The sequence below is a fragment of the Cryptomeria japonica genome, chromosome 1, assembly GCF_030272615.1.
Source record: "Cryptomeria japonica chromosome 1, Sugi_1.0, whole genome shotgun sequence".
NCBI lineage: Eukaryota > Viridiplantae > Streptophyta > Pinopsida > Cupressales > Cupressaceae > Cryptomeria > Cryptomeria japonica.
The window spans coordinates 427,415,622-427,442,862 of record NC_081405.1 but is presented as its reverse complement, the minus strand read 5'-3'; the positions used below and the strand labels follow the sequence as shown (position 1 = coordinate 427,442,862).

General features: G+C 41.1%; 1 protein-coding gene across 4 annotated transcripts in view; it reads left to right on the top strand.

Moving 5' to 3' along the window:
- Nucleotides 1-27,241, top strand: part of LOC131065083 (pantothenate kinase 2) — a 345,145-nt gene that overhangs the window by 125,178 nt on the left and 192,726 nt on the right. For 3 of the 4 annotated variants that reach the window (XM_057999509.2, XM_057999495.2, XM_057999488.2), the window contains 3 exons: nucleotides 6,358-6,441; nucleotides 7,702-7,784; nucleotides 8,240-8,356. In XM_057999509.2, the coding sequence (XP_057855492.2) occupies nucleotides 6,358-6,441; nucleotides 7,702-7,784; nucleotides 8,240-8,356 (284 nt within the window). The remainder of the gene's footprint in view (nucleotides 1-6,357; nucleotides 6,442-7,701; nucleotides 7,785-8,239; nucleotides 8,357-27,241) is intronic. The other variant, XM_057999502.2, reaches the window with a different exon arrangement.

Genomic DNA, 27,241 nt, shown 5'->3' with positions numbered 1-27,241 from the left:
GACGAGGATCCGCAGGTGATACTTGTAGGGGATGACAAGAATCCCGTATTGGATCACTCGTACGGCGTACGCCAGTCAAGGGAGTGTTTGAGTTGTTTGTACGGCGTACGGTCGATAAAGAAGGGAGACTGGCAGTGTTTGACTTATCTGTATGACGTATGGTCAGCAAAGAAGGGAGACTAGCATAGCCCGTACGGTGTACGACTTGCAAGGGGAGGAATATCGTATGATGGAACATTGCACCCACCTGAAACTAAGTCGTACGATTTTGTACGACTACCAGCGGATAAAGGAGAAAGACTGTACAGTCAGAAAACAAACATACCGTACATGCAGGATCCGTACAATCCCCTCCTTCGCGGCGTTCGTACACGCACGAAGCAATTGTATAAAAAGTTTGAGGGTATCTGTGCAGAGATTTGTGCCATCCATGTGGAGCTAAGTGAAGAGTTGGCATAGGTTGAAGAGGTTGTATGACCAGGGAGCGGAAGTGCACGAGTTAATCTATACAGTGTAGAGGTAGCAGTTGGTCCAATGGTCCGTACCAGTATGGCAGACCAGACAATGGCAAAGGAGGCCGCACCAGGGAAAAATGAGGTCCCCGTACAGGGAATTGGTACTAGTACGACATGTTCAAGTATTGGTACGATGAGCACTAGTACAGTACCAACAGGTATTGGTACGATTCCAATAGGAATTGGTACAATTCCAACAAGAATTGGTACGGTACTAGCAGGTGCTAGTACGACATGTTCAGGTACTGGTACAACGATCACTGGTACTAGGCTCGAAGGACAACTTCTGGCAGAACGAATTCATGTTTTTTTCAAGCTGGAACACAAGACATTCTACATGTGCCATCATGCTATTAGCCTATTCCTGGATGCCAGACGCCTGCAAGTACCACCAGAAATGTGGGGAACCTTCGAACCGCACGGACGGGTGGAACCGAATAAACCTACCATGTACTACTATACTCACCTGGAGACACTAGGTGACACCGCGCAGCCAGCCAAAGGGAGAAGAAAGTTGGACACATCCGTAGAGGTCGAAGATGCCAGCAGCGCAAAGGATTCTGAGGAGGCAAAAGAGACTGAGGAGCAGGAAAGTGGTGATGAGGGGTTTCATATGGCACCTCACACAGTTTCGAAGGATGAAGGGGAAGCAGAGTCGCAACGATAGGAAGAGGAGGAAGAGGAGGATCAACACGGAAGGTTACGGGCACAATGGAAGAGTACAAGGGTAAAGATCACACCTTCCAAATTATCTTCGGCACACTTGGTACCACAGGAAGCACTTACGGTGGCCAGCCCTGTGGGGGACGTATGACCAGTAGGGGTGTTGTTCCGAAAAATCAATGAAGGGGAACCACCAGCACAGCGGCGGATATCATTGCCACAGAAACCAGTACTGGCGTCAGAAACCACGGAGGGTACCAGTACGATAGACAAGACAGTGGCAGGGGAGGCCATACCAAGAAAAGACACAATGGTCGAGCAAGGAATTGGTACGATATATCCAGATTCTGGTACGAAAGACATTGGTACGGTACCAAAAAGGTACTGGTACAACATCAATAGGTACTGGTACAGTGTCAGTAGGTACTAGTACGACTCCAACAAGTACTGGTACATCTTTAGCATGTACTGGTACGACTCCAACAAGTACTGGTACGACTCTAATAGGTACTGGTGCAACATCAACAGGTATTGGTACATCTCCAACATGTACTGGTATGGTTCCAACATGTACTGGTACGGCTCCACCAGGTATTGGTATAGTACCAACAAGAATTGGTATGACAAGAACTCGTACAGTATTGACATGTACTGGTACGGTGCCAGCAGGAACTGGTATGGTGCCAACATGAACTGGTACGGTGCCAATAGGTATTGGTACGGTGCCAACATGTACCGATACGACAAGTACTGGTACGGTGCCAACAGGATCTGGTACAGTACCAACATGAATTCGTACGGTGCCAACAAGAACTGGTACAACATGTACTGGTACGATGCCAACATGAACTGGTACGATGCCAGTAGGAACTGGTATGGTGCCAGCACATGTACTGGTACGGTACTAGCAGGTTTTGGTATAGTACCAATGAGAACTGGTACGATACCAACAGGTACTGGTATGCCAGGTGCTAGTATGGTACCAGCGGAGAAAGATGAGGCAGGGGATGTGAGGTGCCAGTATGGTACCTCACAGATGGAGCAAAAAGATAAGAAACTTTTGGAAGTTGCCCACATGGTAAAGAAGGCATGAGAACGACAGCTGCTGGCAGAAAAGAACCTAAGACTTCACACCAGACAACAACTTTCTTCTCTGACCACTACAAGGATGCCTCCTCCCTCTTCTCGGTCCTAGTTTATGTTTTATATTTCAGCTCTTATTGTCTTAGTCGTCTGGAAGATGACTACGTTTTTGGGGGGGCTAATGTTAGGGGTAAATAACGTATGTTAGTAAGAATAATATTTATAAGTGTGTTATGTTGTGTTTATGTTTATGTTTGTCGTTGAGAAGTTCTTGTTGGGTAGTTGGGAGTTGGTGACGGTTGGCAACTTGACCAACCGTCAGGTCTTTATATTGTTTGGTTGGAACCTTGGCAGGGGGGATTATGTATGGACATTCTGGACACCGAAATAAAGATATAACTCTTCTGGTCTAACTAGTATCATTGTCATTTATGCTGTGATGTATGACTGTCCTGTTACATGAATACTTGGTATGTGTGGAAAACACTGTGTTATTTGTTCATTCACCAACCATACATTTAGGACTAAACAACAGACACCCGGAATGTTGCAAAATTATCCAGCAATAGAAATGCACAACTAGGAACAAAAGAGAATCAATTTGCTTGTAATAACAGAAGGGCTTTATTGTAAAATACCTACATGTGGGCCCCCATTAATGCAATTCAAAACAAAAGGGACACATGTTAGTTATTTCTCAGCTACTTCATTTGTGTTGAGCCTAGAAAAGTCTTGTCTTTTGGCAAAAAATGATGTCAAACAGTTGCCGGTAGCTGAGAAAGTGGTTGAAAGTAGCTGTTGCGAAGTTACTAGGTATGGGCTAAAGTTGCCAGGCTTCTAGAAGGCAGATTACAGCCATTGGATACAGTCAATCTTGGCCTTTGATTCAAATTGTAAAACCTATAAAAGGCTAGTGTCTCTCTTTTGTAAAGGGTTAGGAAATTAGATAGTTAGATTTTAGTGGTTTGAAAATTTAGATAGTTAGATGTTTTAGTAGTTAGCAGATTAGGAGTAGAATAGGACTGCTGGACAGAGATTGTTGTAATGGCAGTTGCAACAGATCAATAAATATTGAAGTTTAGTGTGTCATTTTGTTCCCTTTTGTTTGCATGGTTTCTTTTTCACTAGATTTAGTTAATGATCAGTGATTCTAATGGTGAAATGTGAGGGTATCCGATTTGATTTCAGGTTATACCATTGGGGGTTTGCTGATTGTAGGTCCCCGTGTATGGTTAGTTTGAACCCTTTTATTGTGCTTAGTTCAATTGTAGGTGTTTATCTCAGGCTGCGCCAGAGTTGGGTGCCTGAATGAGTACCTCCAGTCTGAAAATTCTTCATTCCCTTGGAGCTGGCAATGTCCCTGTGGAGTTGTGAGTATAGCTTTGGTTAAGCAGGGGTTAGTTTATTTGAAATCTGTCTACCCGCAGCCTCAACTATTACTGTCATTGTCCATTGGATCCCTAAACCCTATCCTTTTTCTTTTATTTCCCCCTAGTTCGAAATTCAGAGCATCGTTAGCTGTAGGCCAGCTTGTTGCATCTGTAAGGCCCCTCATGTTTACCAACAAAACACATTAACTTTTGACTTATCCTAAGCCGTCAAGACTTGATAGTTGGAACCTTGAGGTTGTCCCCTTTGATCATCCAGAACAGCATTAGGGATTTCCTTATTCAAGAGATGATAGGATACTCAACAGTCTATTCCGTGTTTACCGAAAGAGTAGCAGTACTATTTCCCACATCAAGAAGTAGGCTAATGGAAACCACAAACTGACTAGGTGCAAGAAGGGGACATTACATATTTTCATGTGGTGCCCTATCTAGTTTATTCATTGATGTAGGAAAATGCCTTTACAAGGTTAAAGAAGATCTAGACAGGAGGACGCTTTTTGCTGAAGTATATTCAACTTGAGTATCAAGAAGGGATGAAGCATTTCAAGAGAGCTAATGATGTCTTTACAATGTTCATAGTCAAAGATTTGTAGAACGAAAGCCATGAGTGGATCATGTATCAAGCTGAAGTGGTGATCATGTGTTTGGAAAATTAATTCATTTAGTTTCCTACCTTTACTTAGACCAAAATATGTGGATACCATTCATATCTTTATAGGCTTTCATGGTACCCAAGTGATTAGATTCTTCCAATTGGGTATTGTCAGTTGCACATAGGTATTGCTGAGACAACCATTTATTGGGAGTTATTTTTCTGGTGTAGATTTTGCCATATAGGTGTGGAAATGCCATGGATGCAAAGAACATGGGTGCTGCAATTGTCTGATTAGAATTTAAAATTCTATCACAACAGCAGGTTTTTTATTTCCAAGGACATTAAGGTCAAGAGACTTGGCTCCAAATATGCACATGCACATTACATTGAATACTTTTGGCAAATTATATTGATGAGTACAGAGCGCAAAGAAGTAGGTGATAACTGATCTTGAAAGTAATCAAATTTCAAATGAATTGTCAATTGTCAAGTGCTATTTTAGTTGCAGGAGCCCACTCTGGAAACAATTAAGAATATAGAGAAATTGAAGATTGTAGAACAGGATAATTTATGTTTTTGTACACCTTTGCCTTTCACATTTATCAACGACTGGGATGTAGTGAAGAGTAATTTCAAATAGTTAGTCATGCCAAAGTTAGGAGGATCAGCCTTCAGTGTCAGCACTATATATAAATTGATAATGCTTGCATTGAGCATTGTAGAATGTAGGCTCTAGTTGCTAGAGTATTAGATATTGTACATGAACAATATAAGTTTTTTGCAATGGCAGTTGGATATGGAAGATTTAGCCTGAGAACCTTCATTCACCAAAATTGGAGAGTTCTTGGATAAAGTAAATTTGGAAGGAGAAAAGAACAAAATATTGTGACTAGAATTTCTAGATCATTCAAATGATTCAAATCAAATATAGAGATAGAAGCTGATGATACAAAATAGTTATTTTCCATTTTTGATCCATGTTTATTTTTGAGCAATGATGAGAACTAATTTTAGTAAAACTATATTTATTTAATAATCTCAGAAATTTTTTCTCAAAAAGTGTTATATTTTCTTAGTTTTAAAGATAGGGATAAGATTTTCTTTAAAAACAGCTTTAAAACATTATTTTATTATTATGACTTTTCTAGAAGCTTTTTCTTAGATAGCTTTAAATAAGTGCTTTGTGCACATAGAACAAAACATGAGAGTTTTTGTTTGGCTTGTGTTGTAAGAATTCCCATTCAACTGGAAGTTAGTTTATTGTACTAAGATTCAAGAAGTAAGAAGATTTTGTTCAACTTTACTTAACATTGTCCTCTGTTTTTAATCATTAGCTTTGCAATGTTTTAAGGACGTTGACCTTGATCTCACATTATGTTTCATAGTGTTTGTGAAATGTATCATTTGTCAAATCAATCTTATTGTGAATTCTAAATCATTGATATTTGCTTTGGCCATTTAATAGTGTTATATTTCTAGTTCATATATTTATTCAATTGCAAAATAGAAACCTTGTGGTGAGATAAGTACTTTCAGCTCTGTGCTCCTACTAAGTGCTTTCAGCTCCGTGCTTCTACCTCTTAGATCAAAATGATAGGTCTATATTGTTTTCAGGCATTTTGTTTACATGCAAAATTCACAGAAGACAATTTGTACAGTGCACTTAAGCAACAATCTAGTTTATTTGTTTTAGATATTAGGAGTTGATTAAATTAGGGAGCTTTCTCTGCTGATTTCATGGGAGGATTTCTTCACACAGTATTCCTTTTTGTGTTTTTACGAATGTGACAAATTGAAATGTTAACAAGCTCTTGCAAACGCTTTACCCTTTTCATATGAATATGCCTTATCTTTATTAAACAACATTTTCTAGTTTACTTTTTTTTTGGTCTCTTTGTTGGAGTAATTGGAGTTTGTCTATACTTGTATGCTAATATCCTTAGAAATACCTCTCTTTTTTATTTAACTTACATGTTTTGTAATTTACTTCAAATTTGTATTTGCATAGTACAATTTTGTCTTGTTATGAGTTTCATCATTCTTTGCATGTGTTCTATTTGTCTTTCATATAGATTCTTTATGATTTCCAATTCTTGTGTTCATTGTGCAGTTGTCTCTTCTCAAGTTGGTCTATGGTTGCTGCTTGCCAAACAAATGGCTTGAGGGAAATCGTTCATTGGACTCTTTAAATACTGTTAAGAAATATTTCACTTGAATGCATGAAGATGAGAAAATAGAAGACAATAATTCTTGACTATTATAATATCCACATATAAATCATGTAAACTTAGTGATTGAAACCAATTAGGTTTAAAACATACACCGATCAAAGTTCGAATATGGGAATCTCTTGATGTTCAAATTCACAAAGCATCATTAATTTTGTAATCCACATCTTATCTATATGTCCAGTTGAAATCCTAAAGCAAACAAATACTCATACATACAATGACAAAGCAAACTATTGTTTGCAATCATACAATATTGTCTTTAGCTGGTGGAAAGGACCAATCTAATAAGAGGTCGTTCTTAGGAATTTTAATTATCAAATCAATGCACAAGTTATCTTGACAAGAGTCTTATGCAAATCCTTCTTTACACAAGTAACCTTGATTGAGATCTAACCAATCATTTTCCAACAAGTCACCTTGAAAGTTTTGGCTAATCAAAATATTTTCTTTTTGATTGGCAAATCCGAGACATCACTGAGCCCAGGCTAGCTAATGACAAAAAGGGGTCTCTAAACTCTCTTCATATTGCATGCATTCTTTTTGCTTCTTGTTATTATATATTTTAAGCTTCCATCTCTTTCTTGGTTCTTGATATTCATTCCAATCATTTTTCTGACAAGTTACCTTGAAGGATCTGGCTATTCACTTTTTTTTTTGAAGTGGTAAATCTGGGAAATCAGTAGGTCTTTGCTGGCTAGGAACATGAAAGGGGATCCTAAATCCTGGGCATGTTGTGCACACAATTTTTGCTCCTTTTCATAACATATTGTAAGCTTCCCTCTCTTCCTTGGTCCTTGATATATGAGCCATACAAGTTCAGGTTACATGCAGATTTTGAGGGCAAGTATGAAGCTGAGTGTCAAATTTGAGTTCTAATAATGTCAAATGCTACGGGTAGTGATACTCTAGAGAAAATGCCATGTAGTGTCATGGCTAGATTGTCGCATTGTTAACATGTAATGAGAAAACAGAAAGGACTTCTGCGATAGTTCTCTCTGCAAAGATATATTAAATACTTTCTTATGTACAAACTAGGATTCAGTGTGTTTAGGTATTACATAGGCGAACTCTCTAAGAATATTGATATATAGCACAAGCTAGGGCTCAAAATGATTGAAGTTATAATTGATTTGGAAGCGAGGACTTTAGTATTAGAAATTAATTTTCTCTATCTAATATGCCTTTTTTATTCTATAGTTTTGATATGTAAACTTGTTCAATAGGCTGTTGCAAGTGAAGGTGGCACAGATAATTCTAAACGAAGGGGGGATGCTTTTGCTCGTGCATTTCGTGCTCACTTAGCGAGGTACACATTCCTTGTATTTGATGACATTCAAAGTCCAGTATGAGAAATACGCCATTGAAGTAAGCTGTGAATCTTTAAGTGAGTGTGATAGATAAAAGTAGTGAAATGCCTCTCCTGATAGGATATTATCAGGTCTTAGATGTACTTGGCACTTACTAAGGTGAACATGTTACTGCCCTTTCTAGAATTATTATTTTTCTAAATCATTAAAATCAATCAGATATATAATAACATTTTATGTGGGCTGCCCCCACCTTCTTTGACTTTGCAATTGTTTAATTTGCTTTTGCCCTTTCTAGAGTTCTGTTATTTCAAAATCATTAAAATTGATCAGAGATATGTTAACATTTTATGTGGACTGCCCCTAACTTCTTTGACTTTTCAATAGTCTAGAATTTGCTTGTTAGGTAAACAATTAGTTTCAAATAATGGTGAAACAAGGTTTATTTCTGCAGGTTAATGGAAGAACCTGCAGCATATGGCAAGTTGGGCCTTGCCAATCTCTTGGAGCTAAGGGAGGAATGTTTGAGAGAATTTCACTTCTCAGATGCATACAGAGCAATTAAACAAAGGTTTATTTTGTTTTTCATTCTTTAGGAAATGTTGATCAAAATCAGTACCTATCCTAAGCAGAAGCATATCTCTTACAGTTGTGTATTCACTCATATTTGCACTTGACAGTTTACATTATATGTTGAGGTGTTGTATATGATTTTTTATATTATTCTCTTAATATGGAGGGGTAGTGGAGTTCTAATGTGCACTAAATGAATCTAGAGTGATTGCCTGTTTACTTTGAAGATGACCGGTGATAATTCAATGGAATGATGTGATTCTTTGAATCTGCAACCATATGCCCTAGACACAAGATTATGGGTTTCATCGTTTCTATCTAAATATTATAAGAGGTCACTAGTGTACGCTACTGTAGATGACTCAATTATATTGTAAATCTGATATATATTGGGTTCAGCAGTTTGAGGGAAAAGGTAATAAAATCTTCTTGTGAATTTATACTCTGTTAATTGATGCAACTTCTTGAGATTGATAATAAATATAAAGTGCACAATTTTACTCTGTCAATAGATGTTCACTTCACAAGGAACCAATTGACTTGATATTCCAAATGCTAGAGGACAGTCTGAGATAGATGGTGAAGAACAATAAATACAAACTTGATATAAGAAAGGAGGATTAGATTTTCAGATACAAACTATTACCTCATCCTCAATGATTTTGATGAATTTTGCGGGCTTCTTATTTCTGGCATTATATTTTAATCTTGGTCAGGCTTGCATTTCATACTGGCACAAATTAAGTAAATACTAAATTTGGCTGACTGGTGTCTTGAAAACATTTTAAGTTCCAACTAGTATTGATATATATCTTTGACTGACCATAAGTGTGTCTTTCATCATGTTTCTCTCACCTTTTACCTGCAGCATCTTTGAGGAAGCTGTTGGGAAAGGTTTCTCAACCTTGCTTCTAATGTTAAGATTACAAAAGGTGCAATTTTCAGATATTAAATGGAAAGATTCAATTTTTGGGCTATAGGGTTAGTTTTTGTAGAAAATAAAAATTAGTGATTAGGCGGCAGCTCCTATGGGGGTGCCAATTGCTTACATCTTTTTGAATACTTCAATTTTATTTTTAAGAAGGCCCAGTTAGCTGACTAGATCAAAAGTTATGGCCTTTTGGAAGTTTTTATAGGAAATATAAAAAGCTTTGGGCATAGAAAAAAGCTGTAAAGGGGAGTTACACCTTTTGACAAACTTGTGATGTGTGTTATGACACATCATAAGATACCTTTGATTGGGCGATAATTTGGGCACCACTTTTGGGTGGTTTTAGCTATGGGTTTCTAATTATAATTTGGTGGTTTTGGATTTTCTAGCTCCTGTATATTAGGTGTTTGAGATTGAGGTTGTGTTTAGAGTTTTATAAATTTGACAAGCTGTAAGAATTTCTACAAATCTCTGGTTGGTGATGCTTCAGTCAAGGCCTGCTTTTCAAGCATATTGTAATTGTGGATTATTGAATAATACATTGAGCTGCTTTGGAGTGTGAGTTTCTCTCCAAAGGGTTTTGAGTGGGCAAAAGAGAATCGAGGTGTCCTTAAGGCACTTAAGGATAATATTCAAGTTGGATAGGAACAACAAAATAAATATGCTGATCATGATCGAGTTGAGAGGCCTTTTGAAGTGGGAGATATGGTATTTTTGTGTCTTCAAGAACCAAAGTAAGGAGATGTAATGGGCACCCTAGAATGCCCAAAAACTAAACCAGCCGCTAATAGGAATTTGGTCAAACAGTTTGCAGCCAACTCCTTATTTCACCGTTTAATGTTTAAACCCCTTATGGCTTCGGAAATGAAATGCTTGTTTGTTTTTATTTCTTTGCATAGATTTGAAATCACATAACATGAATAAGAAGGAAACTACAATAATATGCAAACTGAAGATTGAACTACTGCTGATAAGATGTTATTTTCAGAATCAATAAAATCAAATACATGGCAGATTATCAACTCACTAATTATTCCAGCATTATTGACATAATACTCCAGCAATCATCTTCAATCTTGCTGCTACAGTGACATGAATAGTACCCGCATGAATAGTGTTGCGGCAATATTAATTTGTCTTCAATAGGTCCAATATCTTCATAAAATCATCTCCTCAAAATGGCATAAGCATCGGACAAGTAGGGAAGAAGATATGAACAAACATTAAATCTGCCTGTAGCTGGAAATGCACCCAATGTGCCTGATAATGAAGCTGATAGCAATGGATTCCAAAGGCCAAACCCCAGGGGAATGACGTCTAGAATGTCACAAGAGAGGATAGACGTCCTCTAATGCCAAGAACGGATCTGCAACTCACACATACCGATTCTTCTCCTATTCAACATGCTGAATGAAGCCACAAAAGCTTCCTTTTATTCTTTCTCCAAGGGACGACCCAACTCACTTGAGCAATGTGGGATAAAAGATGTGCAATATAAAACATATTAAAATATTCACTTATGTCTCCCTTGGGTGCCCCTTTGATTTGCACAAATCCCCATAAAATAAATATTAAAGTAACGCTTTAATATTTTACAATTAAATTAAATGTTACTTTAATAACACTTCAGGCATTAAAATATATTAGTAATCGGACTCCGAATAGCACGAGTGATAGCTTGTCGGAAAGCTCTCGCCGAGGAGTATCGAATCCAATCACCAAAACTAGCCTCCGTTGTATCTTGCTGACTTACTAAAAATAGTAAGTATGCTTGAAACTAAGTAAATCAACTCCGTTTTGGCCCAAACTGTAAATGACTAGGCCAAAACACTCCAGGATCCCCTTAAACCCTTCGTTAGCCCTCGGGACCATGTAGAGATAGGCTAACGCACATACACTTGGTCAACTGCTAAATTTGGGACATTATAGGAGACTCGCCAAGACTCACCTAGACTTGGTGAGTGCCAAGTCCAGTCACCTTGGGCGAGTCCTGGGGGTTCGGTCTCGAACTTGACTGAATCTTGTGGACTCGCCAAACTCATTGAGTTCAAGTGAGTCCCATCTCCTGGACTTTGCTAGATTCATTTTTTTATTTTTTTCAAATCTCAAAATTTAAATGCTTTCTTGGTTTATGACATGCCCCCAAAATATAAATGAAATATAACATTTAACTCCCCATCTTTGTCTTTAAGTCAGTCTCATTCTCTTCATTAGAATATATACATGAAATATAACATTTAAGTATATATTTTAAGTTATATTTCATGTATATATTGGCAAGAAGTCTGGTTTCGAATCTCTAGGAGTTATAATGAAAATTCTAGGTTTAAGAAGATCTTATAAATTTTCAAATAGTCACAACACACTTATATCGGCATTCTCTTTCTCTCTTGCTCACTCACTTTATGTGCCCAAAATTCTAGACCTATCTCTCTCCCTATCACTCTTCCTCTATCCCCTCTCTCGACCTCTCTCTGTCTCACTCTCTCTACTCTCCCCCAAGATCGAGGCCTATTTATGTACCTCTCTCTCACCCTTAGGCCCCCGCGAGGGGTGCTACCCTCAAACCTTGTTTTGGTGTTTCTCCCAAACCCCCATCAAACTATAAGTCTAAGTAGGTAATAGGCCAATGCTGAATCATAAAAATCTACATAATGCATATCCCTTGTTACAAATATCAGTATATCCATAGTTAAAAAAATATTATGGTTGCTACATCATTGAAGACCTATCTTAGATACCTTCGTAGGAGGGATGTAGACTCCTCTAAGCCATGGACTTCTAGTTATTGTTTTGATATTTGTTTCGAATATTTGATGTCATGGATTTCACATACCATGAGTTTTGTATACATTTGACAATATTTATATATCTAAGCATGCTATTTCCTTCAACTACAATTTGCATTTATAATTATGTGATAAATGTATACTTGTGTTTGTGATCAAATTAGCTTCTATTTCATGATGTTATTGTGTCTTTAAGGCTTATTTAATAAAGGGTTCATGAAACAAGTTTTAAATCCTTAAAAATCTCTAAATTTCTTGGGTTTTTCACTTGTCGAGGCTTTGTTGAGTCTGTGTCGAGTCCTGAGGCACCCTTGTCTAGTCCGCACCGAGTCTGAGTCTCATTACTTTTCTTCAACCTTATAAACAATCCTCATTGAAAGTAAGTGGAGTAGAAAAGAGAATTCGGGAAGTAGCATATGAGTTGGAATTGCCATCTACAAGCAAAATGCACAATGTGTTCCATTTTTCATGCCTCAAAAAGGCTCTTGGATAGGCAATGATTCCTTCTATAGAATTGCCTCCTATGGATGAAGAAGGTAAGTTGATACACATTACAGAAGCTATCTTGCAAGTAAGAGTGAAGAAATTGAGGAGTAAAGCAATTTTTGAATATCTCATCAAGTTGAAAAAATTGCCTTTGGAGGATGCAAAATTTGAAGGAGAGGAGATTCTTAAGCATCCTAGTCTACAAATGCTTGAGGACAAGATTTCTTTGGGTGGGGAGAACTATAATGTCCTCAACTCAAGCCATGAAGCTTAACTATGCATTGGTTGTTCTTTCCATGGATTACCCAAAAGGAAGAGGACTTAGAGCATTATCGGGAACTGTTAAAGTCTTTGGCTTGTTCTCTATATTATTCTTAAGTCGTGGTCATATCTTTCTATGCACTTTAAGTGACTCTTAGCATAAAGATTTAATATTTCCTCCTTTTTGAGTTTGATTAGTAAAGACGCATGTACTTTAAGTGATTTCTATTGAACATGTGGAAAAAATGGCAATGGGGCATTGGAAATTATGGAGTCTATTGGCTCATTTTTTAGGGTTTTATTTGGATCATTAGACTGGGCTTGCAATGGATCTATGGTTGAGATTAAGACTTTTTTTTGGGATTCATTATATAACATATTAGGGTTCTCTTGGAGCTCATTATGTGATCAAACTTTTTTCTATTGCTGTTGCAATGTTTGCCTTGCGGTTTGAAACCCTTGAGTATCCTTGGTTTTGAAGAGACATATGAGATCACCCTAGTTAGAAGGGTGTGTTTCGATGGAAGGGCTTTGGTCTGTGATCCCCTAGCACATCATTTTTAGAGCTGCATTTCCTTATCAGCTTTTAAGGCCATTGTGGAGGTGTGATTCAGATTTATCACGATCAGATTTAAACAACCTACAACAATATTTCCACATGTTTTTGAGCATCATCGAAGCTAACATTAGAGCGGACAAGTGGGAAGTCATTGTGAGATCTAGAGCTGGTTTTCTGATGGTTTGGCAAGGGCGGATAGGGTTTTGAAGACATTTTTGAGGTATTTGAGCATAAATCTGCATATTGCTGATCATATTCATCTGAGAAAAATAAAGAAAAAAATTAATGTAAGTTATCTCTAAAAATTCTAGGCAGATTTAGAGAGTTTTCTATAACTTTTTTGTACTAAGAAAGTTCAGAAATATCTTTAAATTGGGAGAAAAAACAAATAAATTTTCCGAGTCTAGATCTGAGTTTGTTGAAGGTTTTTTTATTTGCAAAACAAAATGTCAAAATATTTTGTTGCATATTTTTGGAGGTATTGTTGTTTGTCCTTCATCCCTATTTGGGGATGTTACACAAAACCAAGAATCAAAACCAAAAATTCAACTATTAAAATACCTTGAATATTTTCATTTTCCCTTGAAACCCCCAACTCCAAAACTTGATGAAAATATTGGTGATTCCTATGTGAAATCACAGCAACCAACCGGGGAGGATCTTTAACCACCGAATCTAGTGATTTTAATGATGATTTTCATCCTCGATTAATCCCTTGGAAGAACTCATTGTTTACTCCAACAACATTTTGTTATGTATGCCTTTTGAATAATGTAAATGAGCAATCTTCCTTTTATAGAGTAAGAGGGGAAAAAGAGCAATTTAAAATTCAAAATAATATTTTTTCCTCTAATTGCCTTTTAGAATATAAAATTAACTTACATCAAAGTCCCCTTTTCCCTAAGGCATCCACTTGAGGGGACATAACCCCACTTTATTAAAATTAAAACACTATAATAATATAACATTAACTTTAGTACTTTAGTTTAATAGTTTAACTTTAAATAATCCCAACCACAATGTTGAAAGCATTGCAAAGGCACCAAATACTAAAACTAATCATGCCAAGAAGCAACCAATGTTGAAGAGTGATGGCACCTGCCAAAATGGGCACTTACTAAAATTAGTAGTGTCCTCCAAGAACTATGGAGAACCTAGAAGGCCAAAAACATGACAAAGAGCATCACAACTAACTAGAACACCAATTCATCACCATATTGTTTTTAGAGGAAAAAAAAAATTGAATCCTATCTCTCCAAGATTCTTGGAGTACTCAGCACAACCTGAGGCTTATAGGAAAACCCGAGAATTGGCCAAACCCTTATAGAACAACATTGCAAAAAAATGGGGACATTACATTGTTTAAGGCAATATTTGAGGCGATTCATGTTTATTTAGTGTTCCACGGGGACGCGTCCCCCCCCTTTTTGGGCGCGTCCCCTTGTCAGGGACGTCTCGGGGACGGGGACGTGACGTCCCCCGCCGTCCCGCCACCGTCACCCAATTGCCACCGGGACGTGGAGATGTCTCCGCGTCTCCGCGTCTCCCAGGGAGACGTGGAGACATCTCCTCGGAGACGTCTGGGCGTCTCCTTGGGAGACGCCTGGGCGTCTCCCGCGTCCCCACGCCTAAACAAACTGAAAAAGCCACATTTTATAAAACATGTGCCTTTTGGGGGGATTAAGGGGTAACCCTAATTGGACGTGGGCCCCACCCAACCCCCCAAAACAACACAAAAGCATGTTTCTTTTAGATTTAACTCTCATTTTGGTAAACTGATTTTTTTTTCCAGCAAGCTAAAGAGGAGGAAAAACTTGAAGAAGACTGATTGAAGGGGTGAGAAAAGCTGATTGCAAGTATGATAGGAGCTAGAAGAAGCAAGAAGAAGAGGAAGAAGAAGATTCTTCTACATTTTGGAGAGATTTTTCAAGCACAAGGTAGGGTTTTTCAACTTTTTCTTGTTTTTTTTTTGTTTTATTTTTAATATTTTCTGATTTTCATTGTTCTATGTCATTTTTGGATTTTTTTTCCTTATTCATCTCAAGACTCAAAATGAGATTTGATGTTGAATCTTGAGGGCAAAATGATTCATCATTTTGCCCTCAAGATTCAACATCAAATCTCATTTTGAGATGAATAGGAAAAAAATTTAAAAATATATTGTTAAACTAGGCTGATTTTATTTTTATTTTTATTTTGTGAAATGTAGTGTCAATTTCACAATGAGCTCCCAAGGCATGAGTGAAGATGACATGGAAATCCATTCTCATAGTGAGAATGATTCAGAATATGAACCTGGAAATGAGGGGGGTGACCATGGGGCTGATCCTGGAGCCCAATCTAGCTCTATGGCAAGTGCACCAGCTAGTACAGGTTACCCTTCAGAGTTGTTGGCACCATATGCTAGGGGTCATTTTGATCCTAAGTCTCCTCTAAAAAAGTTTGCTTCATGAATATCAGTACAAGGCACTGCATTACATTCAAGTGGGGGAACAAGGAAGTGGAAGTGCAATATTTGTGACACAGAATGGTTCGGTAGCATTAGTAGGGTGAATGCACACTTTCTGTTTTGGAGAGGAAAAGGCGTGAAACATTGTAAGTTTTTGGAGGAAGCCAAAAATATACAATACAAAATTGAGTTTAACAGGCTTTGGGGGGTTCCAGATGACACAAATATTTCAATGCCTACTACTTTGTCTGCTAGGGTAGCACTTCATACTTCTCATGCTTCGCAGACGGGAGGAATGATGTTTGGATCTCCATCCACTTCCACTTCTACTGCCGGCAGGGCTGGGAAACGTAAGTTGCAGACACCACAGAGCAACCCCATTACTGATATGTTTAATGTGCAGCTGAGAGATGAGATAGATGAATCCATTGGCAAGTTCTTCTTTGCCAATGGCATTCCATTTCATGTTACACGGTCTCCTTATTATAGGGAGATGATGGCTATGGTGGCCAAGGGAGGACCATCTTATGTGCCACCAGGGGAGACGAAAATGAGGACCTCGATCTTGGATAAATGCTATTCCAAGATCAATATTTTGATGGAGAAGATGAAGGCATGTTGGGTGGCTTTGGGGTGTAGCATAGTTATGGATGGGTGGATGAACATTAGGCATCGTCCAGTCATCAATGTCATGGTCACATGTGTAGAGGGCCCATACTTCCTTAGAGCAGTTGATTGTACAGGGCATCGTAAAGATGTTGATTTCTAGTTTCAGGTCCTCAGGGAGGCTATTGGGGAGGTTGGGCCACAAAATGTGGTCCAAGTAGTGACAGATGCAGCCCATGTGTGTAGAGTAGCAGGTAGACTCATTGAGGCAGCCTATAGACACATTTGGTGGACCCCATGTTGTGTGCATGCCATGAACAATGCACTCAAGGACATGGGGAAGATAGACTGGATTAGAGGAGTGGTCACCGATGCGAGAGATGTGCAGATGTTTATCTGCAACCACCACACTTCACATGCACTCTTCAGGACCTTCGCGAAGAAGGAGTTCTTGAAACCAGTTGAGACTAGATATGCATCCTATTTCATTCTCTTGGAGAGAATGATTGAGTTGCAAGAGGCATTGCAACTCATGGTTATGACTAATGAGTGGAATATGTGGGCTGAGGCCAAGAAAGAGCAAGGGAGAAGGGTGAAGGAGATAGTGAAGAGTGATGTGTTTTGGACTGATGCGAAATACATTGTCTCTATCATTTCTCCAGTATTCCAGGTGATCAGATATGGGGATGGGGATGCACCTAACCTTGGAGAGGTGTATGAGTGCATTGACTCTATGCTTGACCAGATGAGGGCTGCTGTGCGAGTGAAGGACCCCTCTTTAGCATTCTACAATGAGCAAATCCAGCCTATCATTCAGTGTAGATGGGACAAGTTGAACACTCCTTTGCATATGGCTGCCTTTGCCTTGAATCCTAAGTGGTACAAGGCTAGACCGGGTAGACTGACACCGATTTAGGATGATGAGGTGAAGGCGGGTTTCTTTAGGTGCATAGAGAAGATGTTTGATTCCAGAGATGCCGACACAATGCGCACTGAGTGGGGAAGATTTGCCACTCTTAGAGGTTATTCAGATGCGGCAAAGATGGATATAGACAGCATGGCACAGGGGGACCCACTTTTATGGTGGAATTGTCATGGCCCGAAATCTTTGACCACCACTCTAGCCATCTATCTGCTATCCCAGGTTTCCAGTTCTTCAACTGCTAAGAGGAACTGGTCTACATATAGCTTCATCCACTCTCTTAAGAGGAACAGACTTACCTCTAAGAGAGCAGAGAAGCTTGTGGCTGTACACAGTGCTTTGCGTCTCATGGACCGCAAGACACTTGTGTACAAGGAGAGTCCAGCGACACGATGGGATGTAGAGCCAGAGGAGCCTTCCCAAATTGATGAGGATGATCCTACCACTTCAGATGCAGGGCTAGTTGGTGTGAGCTTGAGGGACCTTGATCCTCAGGAGTCCAGTAGTTCCAGTGAGGAGGAGTTCGCAGATGATTAGAGGCCTCCATTAGCTACAGTTTGAGTTTTCAGTTTTGTCATTTTGTATTTGACTCTAGTCTCTTTTGTAATGCTATTGCTACACGTATTTGTATCTGGCTACTCATTGTAATGATGAATCATGTAATCATCTTTATTATTATAGACTTTGCAATGGCATCAGATATTCGTATTTTCGTTTTCCTTTTTCGATATTCATATGATAGAAATGAGAAATCTCCAATTTGACAATTTCATTTGTCAAATTTTATTTACTTTTAGCAATTAGTTACGTATCACTAATCTAAGTAATCTTGGTATTTCCTATAGTTTCATTTGAAATCTAATTCTTATACTATTATACTGTTATACATCTTTTCAAAACTAGTTTTTCAAGTACTATATGTATATGTATAAGTATATGAGCACCACCACCCTGCCACCCCCCCGTCGCGGTCCCCCCGCCGTCCCCAAATTTAGACCCTTGGTCCCCCATCCCCGAGACGTGTCCCCGTGTCGCCCCGTCCCCAACGCCCGTGGAACACTGTGTTTTTTCTCATATGGAACCCACAATAGTTGTAGATTGCCGTTACTAGCAAATCAAATTAGTTAAGCTCTTCATCAATGCTCTTGTAGAAGAGCTATAGAAGGATGTTATTTTTCATTTGGATAAGTTTGAAATCGAAATTACTCTAGATTTGCTAAATTTTAGAGGATTTATGAGCATTTGAGGATGAGAGATGGTTAGGATTGCAGAAATGAAATTCAATAGATGGAGGAAAAGATAAGGAATTGGTGCATGAATGTTTTTACAAATTTATATTCAAAATTTGCGCCTAGTTATTGATGAGTTTTTCCTTAAGTTTTTATTGAGTTTGAATTTTTAAATTTTGTTGGGTTAGCCAAGTTATTTCCAAGCCTTTATTTTTAATCTATGGTTGGAAACTTGGAACTATTAAAAGTACAAATATTGATAACTGAGGGAAGAAATACTAAGGCTGCATGCTAATTTCCATGAAAATTTCAATTTCAAAGATAATGTTATAGCAGTTTTAACTTTCAATTGTCAAATTAATGAATGATTTTAACGACGTCCACAAGATTAAATAGTATATGGGACTGAGAAAAACATCCTTAATTTATCTTCGAATTCTTTTCGATGTCGGATCTTGTAATGCCCCCCTTTTAGCCTGATTTGAAGTGATTTGTCGTTAGCCAATCTTGTCATGGTCCCGAGGGCTACCCAAGACTTTACTGGGATTAGTGAGGAATTTGGCCTAGGCAATTCCAATTTTGGGCCAATCGGAAGTGATTTGACAGGGTTTCCAGATACTTACTATTTATAGTAAGTGAGCTATGGCTCAGTGGCTAGTAATATTTGAACTTTGAAGCATTTTTTGGATGCCAGTATTTTGGTGCATTTAATTCTTCATCAAGTTTGTCAATTTAATGAACCATTAATTAATTGGGCAATTAAATTAAAAGTTCCTAAAGTTAAATTTAAATATTTAACTTTAGTGATTAATTAATGCTGGGACTAATGTTTAAAGGGAAAAATTAAAAGTTCCCTTTCATTTTGGAGACATAAGGGATATTAATATTTTATTACAACATTCTTTTATCCCATATTTATGGTGCATTGATAAATGTGCCCAGATGGAGTTATAAATAAGAGCATTAAATGATGGTTTTGTATGGTGGAAATTGTGTATTTTGGAGTTGGAGTTGGATTTTCCTGGAGATTATCTTTAGAATTTCAGGTATTTGAGGATGTTAATCCTCATATGTGACATTTCCTATGCCTGTGAAAGACCAGGTCTGGGAGTTTTCAAAAAACAAATTGGCACTGAATTGATTGATGGATGGGTATATTTACAACTGGGACTGCAAACACTTAGTTTGGGAAGAATTGTGGAACATATGATAGGAAGACATCTAGCTCACAACGCTGGAATATATTGTTGCTGACTGAGAGGAATTGGAAGGAGGAAAGTCACACACCACTCAGCTTAGTACGGGCCACTCAGGAAACACACACACAGTTAGTTTAGTGGCTGCTTCTACTCTCAGTAGTCAAGCCGTCTCAGACCCAACTACAGCTGCATGGCACCTGAGACGTGTTCCCTGTAGTTTGCAGCCGGTCATTCTTGGAGTATGGCAGAGAATGTGGGTTGGTTAGCGCCCAGCAAATAAATAGTAAGCGGTTCGACCACACAGCTGGGACATGAAAGAAGATAGGGTCGTGGGACACAACAAGGCTCAGCTGCAACTTGGACACTGTTGTCGGGAATAATCATTATGTTATGTTGTTATGTTTATGTTGTCATCGGTAATAATGTGTTACGGCGGTCAGTTAGTTAGCCGACGGGTAGGTAGTTGGAGTCGCGACGGTTGTGTCGCACCCCTTCGGCTGTCATATATTGTACCATCTCCGGGTGTTGGGACATGTAATGTTGACGACAGATTATAATATGAACATCCTTTGACATTAATGGCAAGCTTATTCTGGTACTTCTTTTGTATTGCATTGTGCATTACTGTTCGATCTCTGTATTCTTCCTGTTTACCCAGTGAGGTAAACATTTGGCGCCGTTGCCTAGACGAACTCGGAACGGAAGACACGGATGGCGCACAGACCCAATGGGCCTACCCGTTGCTGAAATAAACCCAGAAGTCGACGATACCCAAACAGAACTCTATGTAGGAGAAGACACCGCGACGAGAGAATTTTCAATTCTACTCCAAGTAGCCATTCAGACCTACGTTCGACAAGAGGCGGCGGAGGCGGAAGTCCCACCAAGTGCCGTCTGGACAGCGTTGGAAGTGAGTCCAGAGGTAAATCGGTTGATGAACCATCTCCCCCGATTGCTAGCACAAGCATCGTTGGCACACCAAGCTCGCCTGGAGGAGATTGCCCGGGAGGAGCGACGCCAAGAAATTTTGCAACAGTACGAGGAACGGGAAGCAGAACGAGATGGCGCCAGGTCAGGGACATTTGAACCGTGAGCCATACGGGACGGAATAAAGAACACTTATTGTAATAATTATGTCATATTGTTGGCATAAACTTGTCTTCCACATTATGAATGAATAAAAGTGTTCTACTTTTGATGTCATTAAGTATATAGGAAGTTGTTGGGAATTAATGCCCAATACACTGAATAAAGACAAAAATAAGCAACAATATATAGATAAACGTACAGTAGCCCAACGTGCCTTGATCCTTGAACAGCAAGCGGAAAGGCGACAGAGGTATAAGCGAAGAGAGGAGGAACGCTCCGAAGGGGACGGTGAGGCCAGCGGCCACCCACGGAGTCGGGAGGAGTTACTTGCGGAAACCCGCCGCAGGATAGAGTGTACCAAAACTCAGTTGAGGGAGTTGAGGGACTTGCCACACACACTAGAGGCTAGCAAAAGTCCAAGGAGTGGGGAGGAGGCAGGAGAGGGAGAAGACACCGGGGCTGCCAGGAGTGTCGGAGGGACACCGGGGCACGGCGGTCAAGCACCCCTTTTAGGATCTGACCCATCCGGAGTAGGACAACAGCCACCAGTAGTAAAAAGGCAAGGTATGGCACAAAAACAAAAACTTCCAAAGTTCCATGGGGATGGGAAAGAAGACCCTGTCCGCCACTGTCGCACTTGTGAAACAATTTGGGGAGCGAATGGTGTTACCGATGAGGACGAGTGGGTAACACAGTTTCCCGCAACCCTGAGGGGCGTAGCCATCGACTGGTTTTCGGATACGGATAAGGCTAAAATTAGCACATGGGCAGACTTGAAGAAGGAATTTCAAGCAGAGTTTCGTCTCCTAAGAGACGATAATGAGATCGTAGCCGAAATCTACGGCACGAAACAGAGAAAGGATGAGACTGTTCGAACCTACAGTCGGCGGCTCAAAGAGCTGCTAGGAAAGATGGAGAACCAGCCGGCAGACGGACTGAAAAAACGGTGGTTCGTGGAAGGTCTAAAGAAATCCCTTAGACGAAAAATGAAGATAGTACCTCCTTCTTCATACTCCGACGCCTATAACAGGGCAATGGATTTAGAAAGTGAACAGAAGACGTCCAAGAAGAAGAAAAATAAATCCTCGTCGGAGGATGATTCCTCTTCTGACAAAAGTGATAGCAGTGATGACGACTCTAATCGGAAGGTACGGGTTCTCCAGAAAGATATGGAGCGAATGATGAGAGAGATAAAGGCAACCAAAGGAAGCACAAGCAAAGGCGACGAAGGGGATTTATGGTGCACGGACTGCCGTACCGACGGACACACCAAGGGGTCTTGTCCGAAAAAAGCATTTTGCGATATTTGCCAGATTGCCGGACACCTTACCAAGGAGTGTCCGTACAATATGAGGACCCGTAACCAACAGGTTCTCTTTACAGAACCATCTGCGTCAGCCGGCACGTCCCAGCCTGCGAGCAACAACGCCTCGTCTGGCGGCTACCGAAACAACAGGCGAGGAAGAGGCAACAATAACAATAACGGAAGCCGTATCCAGTATGACGCCAGGGGCCGGCCAATTATCCAATGTAGGGCCTGTAATCAGTGGGGGCACTTCGCCCGTGATTGCACGAAGGAAGCCACCCCTCAGCACCTTTGCCGTTGGTGTGGGCCAGGCGACCATGAGGACGCAAATTGCCCGCAGGCAGGGGTTAATCTCCTCAACATTGAGAAGGCTGAGAAGACTGGTGAGAAAGAAGTACTGGCGATCACCCGTGCCCAGACGAAAAAAGCCACTTATCCCGACCCCCGTACGGAGGAGCGATTACGGGAGGCAAAGGCCAATATTGAACGTGAGATGACGACCGAACGACGGGACAACGAGGTGGCGAGTACATCATTCCGTACGGAAGCGGAAAATAACATCATTGAGCAAATCTTGCAGATAGAGGTGCCGATAAAGGTAAAAGACCTTCTAGACTCTATGCCACAATTGAGGACTGCCATCCTCACCAATGTGCAAAGCACCGCATCGTCGAGTGCACCACAGGTAGGGGTTCTCGCCACCGCTACGAAGAGTACACCACAGGTGGAGGTTTCCGTCAGCCCTTCGACTGACCCGATGTTACTAGCCGTGAGCAGTGCTAGACACCCAGCTGTGGTAGAAATGCGTATCCGTGGGACCATTTTGAAGGACACCATTGTGGACGGAGGATCTGGGGTGAATGTACTACCAGAAGAAACATGGAAGCGGCTGGGGAAGCCCACCCTGTGGCCACCCACATTCAACCTGGTGGGAGCGGACCAACACGGCATTAAGCCACTCGGCCTGTTGATGGCCCAGCAAGTGACAATTGGTACGCAACCATTCTTGTTAGATTTCGTGGTTATTCCCTCGAAGAAGAAAGGCTATGACGCCATCCTGGGGAGAACGTGGTTGATCAACGCAAGGGTAAACCACAACTGGAAGAAAAATACCCTTTCCATGGAGAAGGGAGGGCGGAAATATACCATTGACCTACACACCCAAGATGTCAGCGAAGAGCTCGCCTCTTCAGACTCGGACTCAGAGGATTCTAATAAAGGGGAAGGGGGTCCCGATGAAAGCAAGGGCAAGAACGCGATGGAGCCGAATAGTGAAGGGGTGCTAGAATTGGAGGGATGTTCTGAAGATGAGGTATGCTCGACTAATGGGCTCTTCCACTGGAAAATGGAGGATTACGAAATGTTCCAAAGCTACAGGCTTGAAGTAGAGGAACCAGAGCAACCAATAGAGGTGTACCTGCCGGAATACAAAGAATATTGGAAGGGAGACGCCCCAAACCCTGGCGACGTAAATAATCCGAAGAGTGTTGGCAACGATTGGAACCCTGTGTGGAAGACCGCAATCTTCAAAATTCTTATTATTCTTCTTCTTCTTATGTACGGGAAGGAGACCATGGTCCCTGTAGAATTTGTGGTTCCAGGTCTTCGGATGGCCATGGAAAATAAACTTGCCACCAATAGGTTCAAATTGAAACCCTACCATGAGAGGCGCATAGGGGACCCGAGAGGCCCGAAGGACACACGGGAGTCCGGAGGGGGACTCGAGAGGATGGAAGTGGACCTGAGAGGCCGGGCAAGCGACTCGAGAGGCACGGAACAAAAGCAGGAGACTTTTGGGCGAGGAAAACTGAGAAGGATGGAGAGCGATCCCAGAGACAAGGGACTCGAGCCGAAGACTCTCTAGACAACTTGAAAAAAATAAAAATAAAAAAAATTTGGAAAAAATCGCATGGTCGTACGACAGCGACCGTATGATCAAAAAAAAGAAAAAAAAAAAAAGAAAAGAAAAAAAAAGAAAAAGAAAAGAAAAAAAAAGAAAAAGAAAAGGGAAAATGGTCACCGTGCGGTGGAATCACCGACGGTGGCACCACCGTGTGGTGGAATCACCGACGGTGACACCACCGTGCGGTGACACCACTGACGGTGGCACCACCGTGCGGTGGAACCACCGACGGTGACACCACCGTGCGGTGGAACCACCGTGCGGTGACACCACCGACGGTGGCACCACCGTGCGGTGGAACCACCGACGGTGGCACCACCGTGCGGTGGGAGCCACCGAAGGCAGTCACCAAGCAGCCCGCGGAAGAATAAAACGCCGCACACCGTCGAGGAAAGGAAGAAGCGACCACACCGCACAGCCGACCTTGGCAATAAAACCCCGCGGAGGAAGAAGACACCGAACACGGTCGAAGGCACATCACCGCGCAGCTAGGGAAAGGGACGCACCGCACGGTCGGATCAATACACACAACCCACGAGCTACCGCAGGGAGTGAAGCGGACGGATGGGGTCGAGGGTTCCTACAGATTGATCCGCCGCTTAGGGAGAGCGGGATTTCGCACAATTCCACACAGCCACGTAAGGGCAAAACGATCGCCACAGGTAGACCAAGCAGCTGCACGATTGGAGGTGGTATGGCGGGACATTACAGTGCCATGGACTTTCGTGGGGTTCTGAAGGTTGTAAATTGGTGTTGGCGGCGGGGGCGCTGCCCCTCGACCCCGCCCTGTACTGCGACAGGGAGCGCACCTGGGGTGCTGCCCCAGGACCCTGCGAGGGGCGCTGCCCCTCGACCCTGCGGGGGCGTTGCCCCAGACCCCGCGAGGGGCACTGCCCCTCGACCCCGCTGGGGGCGTTGCCCCCAGACCCCCAGTTTATTTTGAGCTACAGAAGACCACGGGAAGTGTTGTGGTTGTCCGTCTTGTGAGAAAGAAGCTTGCAGCTAAGCATTGGCGGGGAAGAAATAAGCCGTAGAGGGAGACGGATTTGGAGGTTGCGAACAAACAGAGTTTGAGGGAAGGCATTGCAGGTCCGCACAGTTTTATGACACCAGGGAGTTATTCAGTTCAGTTTTTAGCCTTTAGGGTGTGTGATGGAGGATTTCAGGTGTCTCCTAGTATCTGTGCCAGTGGATTGTGGCCACCTCCAGGCATGACTGGTACGCTTTGAGGAACTCGGACTATGTCTCGGCGGGACGTGAGGTTGCCGTGGTGGATGCATAGAGGGCTCGGGAGGAGCTGACCACCAGGTTGGAGGCACTAGTCGCGTGCGACTTAGTTCAGCGTACCCAGGAGTTGGATGCCGGGAGAGCAGCACGGGTGGCTATCGAGGACAAATTGGCTAGGGAGACAATATCAATTGAGTAGCAGTTGGTGGAAGCTGAGACCGAAAAACGTGTTTTGTAGACAAGTTTGGGTTAGGCACAGGAGGACTGTGATGGCAAAGGAAGCAATATTGGTAAAATCCGCACTTGAGCATCGGATGGTAGCAGAAAAAGGGTTTTCAGGCGAGGACGCAGCAAGTGTATAAGATCCAGGCCCGACTGGCGTCAGTAGTTCCTGCCGTTCATCTCTATTTTGTATTAAGTCGTCGGAGTCGACTTCCTTTCTTGGGGGGGATGATGTTGTCGGGAATAATCATTATGTTATGTTGTTATGTTTATGTTGTCGTCGGTAATAATGTGTTACGGCGGTCAGTTAGTTAGCCGACGGGTAGGTAGTTGGAGTCGCGACGGTTGTGTCGCACCCCTTCGGCTGTCATATATTGTACCATCTCCGGGTGTTGGGACATGTAATGTTGACGACAGATTATAATATGAACATCCTTTGACATTAATGGCAAGCTTATTCTGGTACTTCTTTTGTATTGGCATTGTGCATTACTGTTCGATCTCTGTATTCTTCCTGTTTACCCAGTGAGGTAAACAGACACCATTAATATCAGGTTTTTTTGAGTTGCTCTTTGTAAGGAATACTGTCTACACTAGCTAGAAATTATGTTGTATGAACTCTCAGTGATGTATACTATGTTTGGACTGAAATATTATGAAGTTTGAAGCATAAATAATCTCAGCTAGTTTGGACTCATTTGTCTTAGCAGTAGACTGTTTATAATTTGTTGTCATTTGCATTAGTATTGGAATGAAAAGTATGCTTGCAGAGCTGTGTTGTCAAATGCACTAAGTATCCACATAATCACAGACCACTGAATTGAGAAGAAAAAAAAATCAAATCAGTATTCAGGTTTAATGCATGACAAATGTTTGATAAAATTCTTCATAGACTGTTTTGGAAGAGATTGTAGCAAGGGGGCAGCCCATTACAGATCTCCAATTAATCTTGACTAGGAAGGTAGCCATCTGGTTAATCCTAGCTTCATCAAATAGCTGACGCATGTTGTCAACCTTCAAGCTGTTTTCATATTGAGTATGGATATCCTCTTAAGTTGTGCATTCCATGATGAAGTGTCATGTCATTTCCAATGCCCCCTTATTGCAGAATATGCAAAGCTCTTTCTTCTCAAGTTTCCTTGGGTATCCTACACCTACCGGTCTCACACCTATGACGATGCGATCCCATCCTCAATTGCGCAACTAACAACCTCACTTTCCCTTTAATAACTCTTTGATATAGTATGCTTTTTTCCACCCAATCTGTTTTGTCCACATGGCAATTCTAAATTTTTTTGATACATAACTTTGTATTTCTTCATCGGTGTTAGGACATTCTTGCAATTGATGTCCCACTTGTTCAACCAATTGTTCTTATTCATCCATTTTTTCTTCCTATGGACTAGCACCTCCTCTACAACTATTTTAGGCAAATGATGGTTATCCATGTTTTCAACCTTCTTTAAATAATTTACCAACCGTGTTATTGCTGATGCCTCCAATGGCAAAGTTCCTGCTTCAGCCAAAAGAATTTCATATAGGACCGTCGTTTTAACTTTGAGATTGCTTGTGATTAGATGTTCTTGGATTCCTTTTGACTATCGCGATGATTTCAAGTTGGAGGCACTTAAGACAACAAAGTCCATATGTTAACTTCTTGTAGCATTAGACTATATCAAAAATGATTTGGCATGGAGTGATCTTG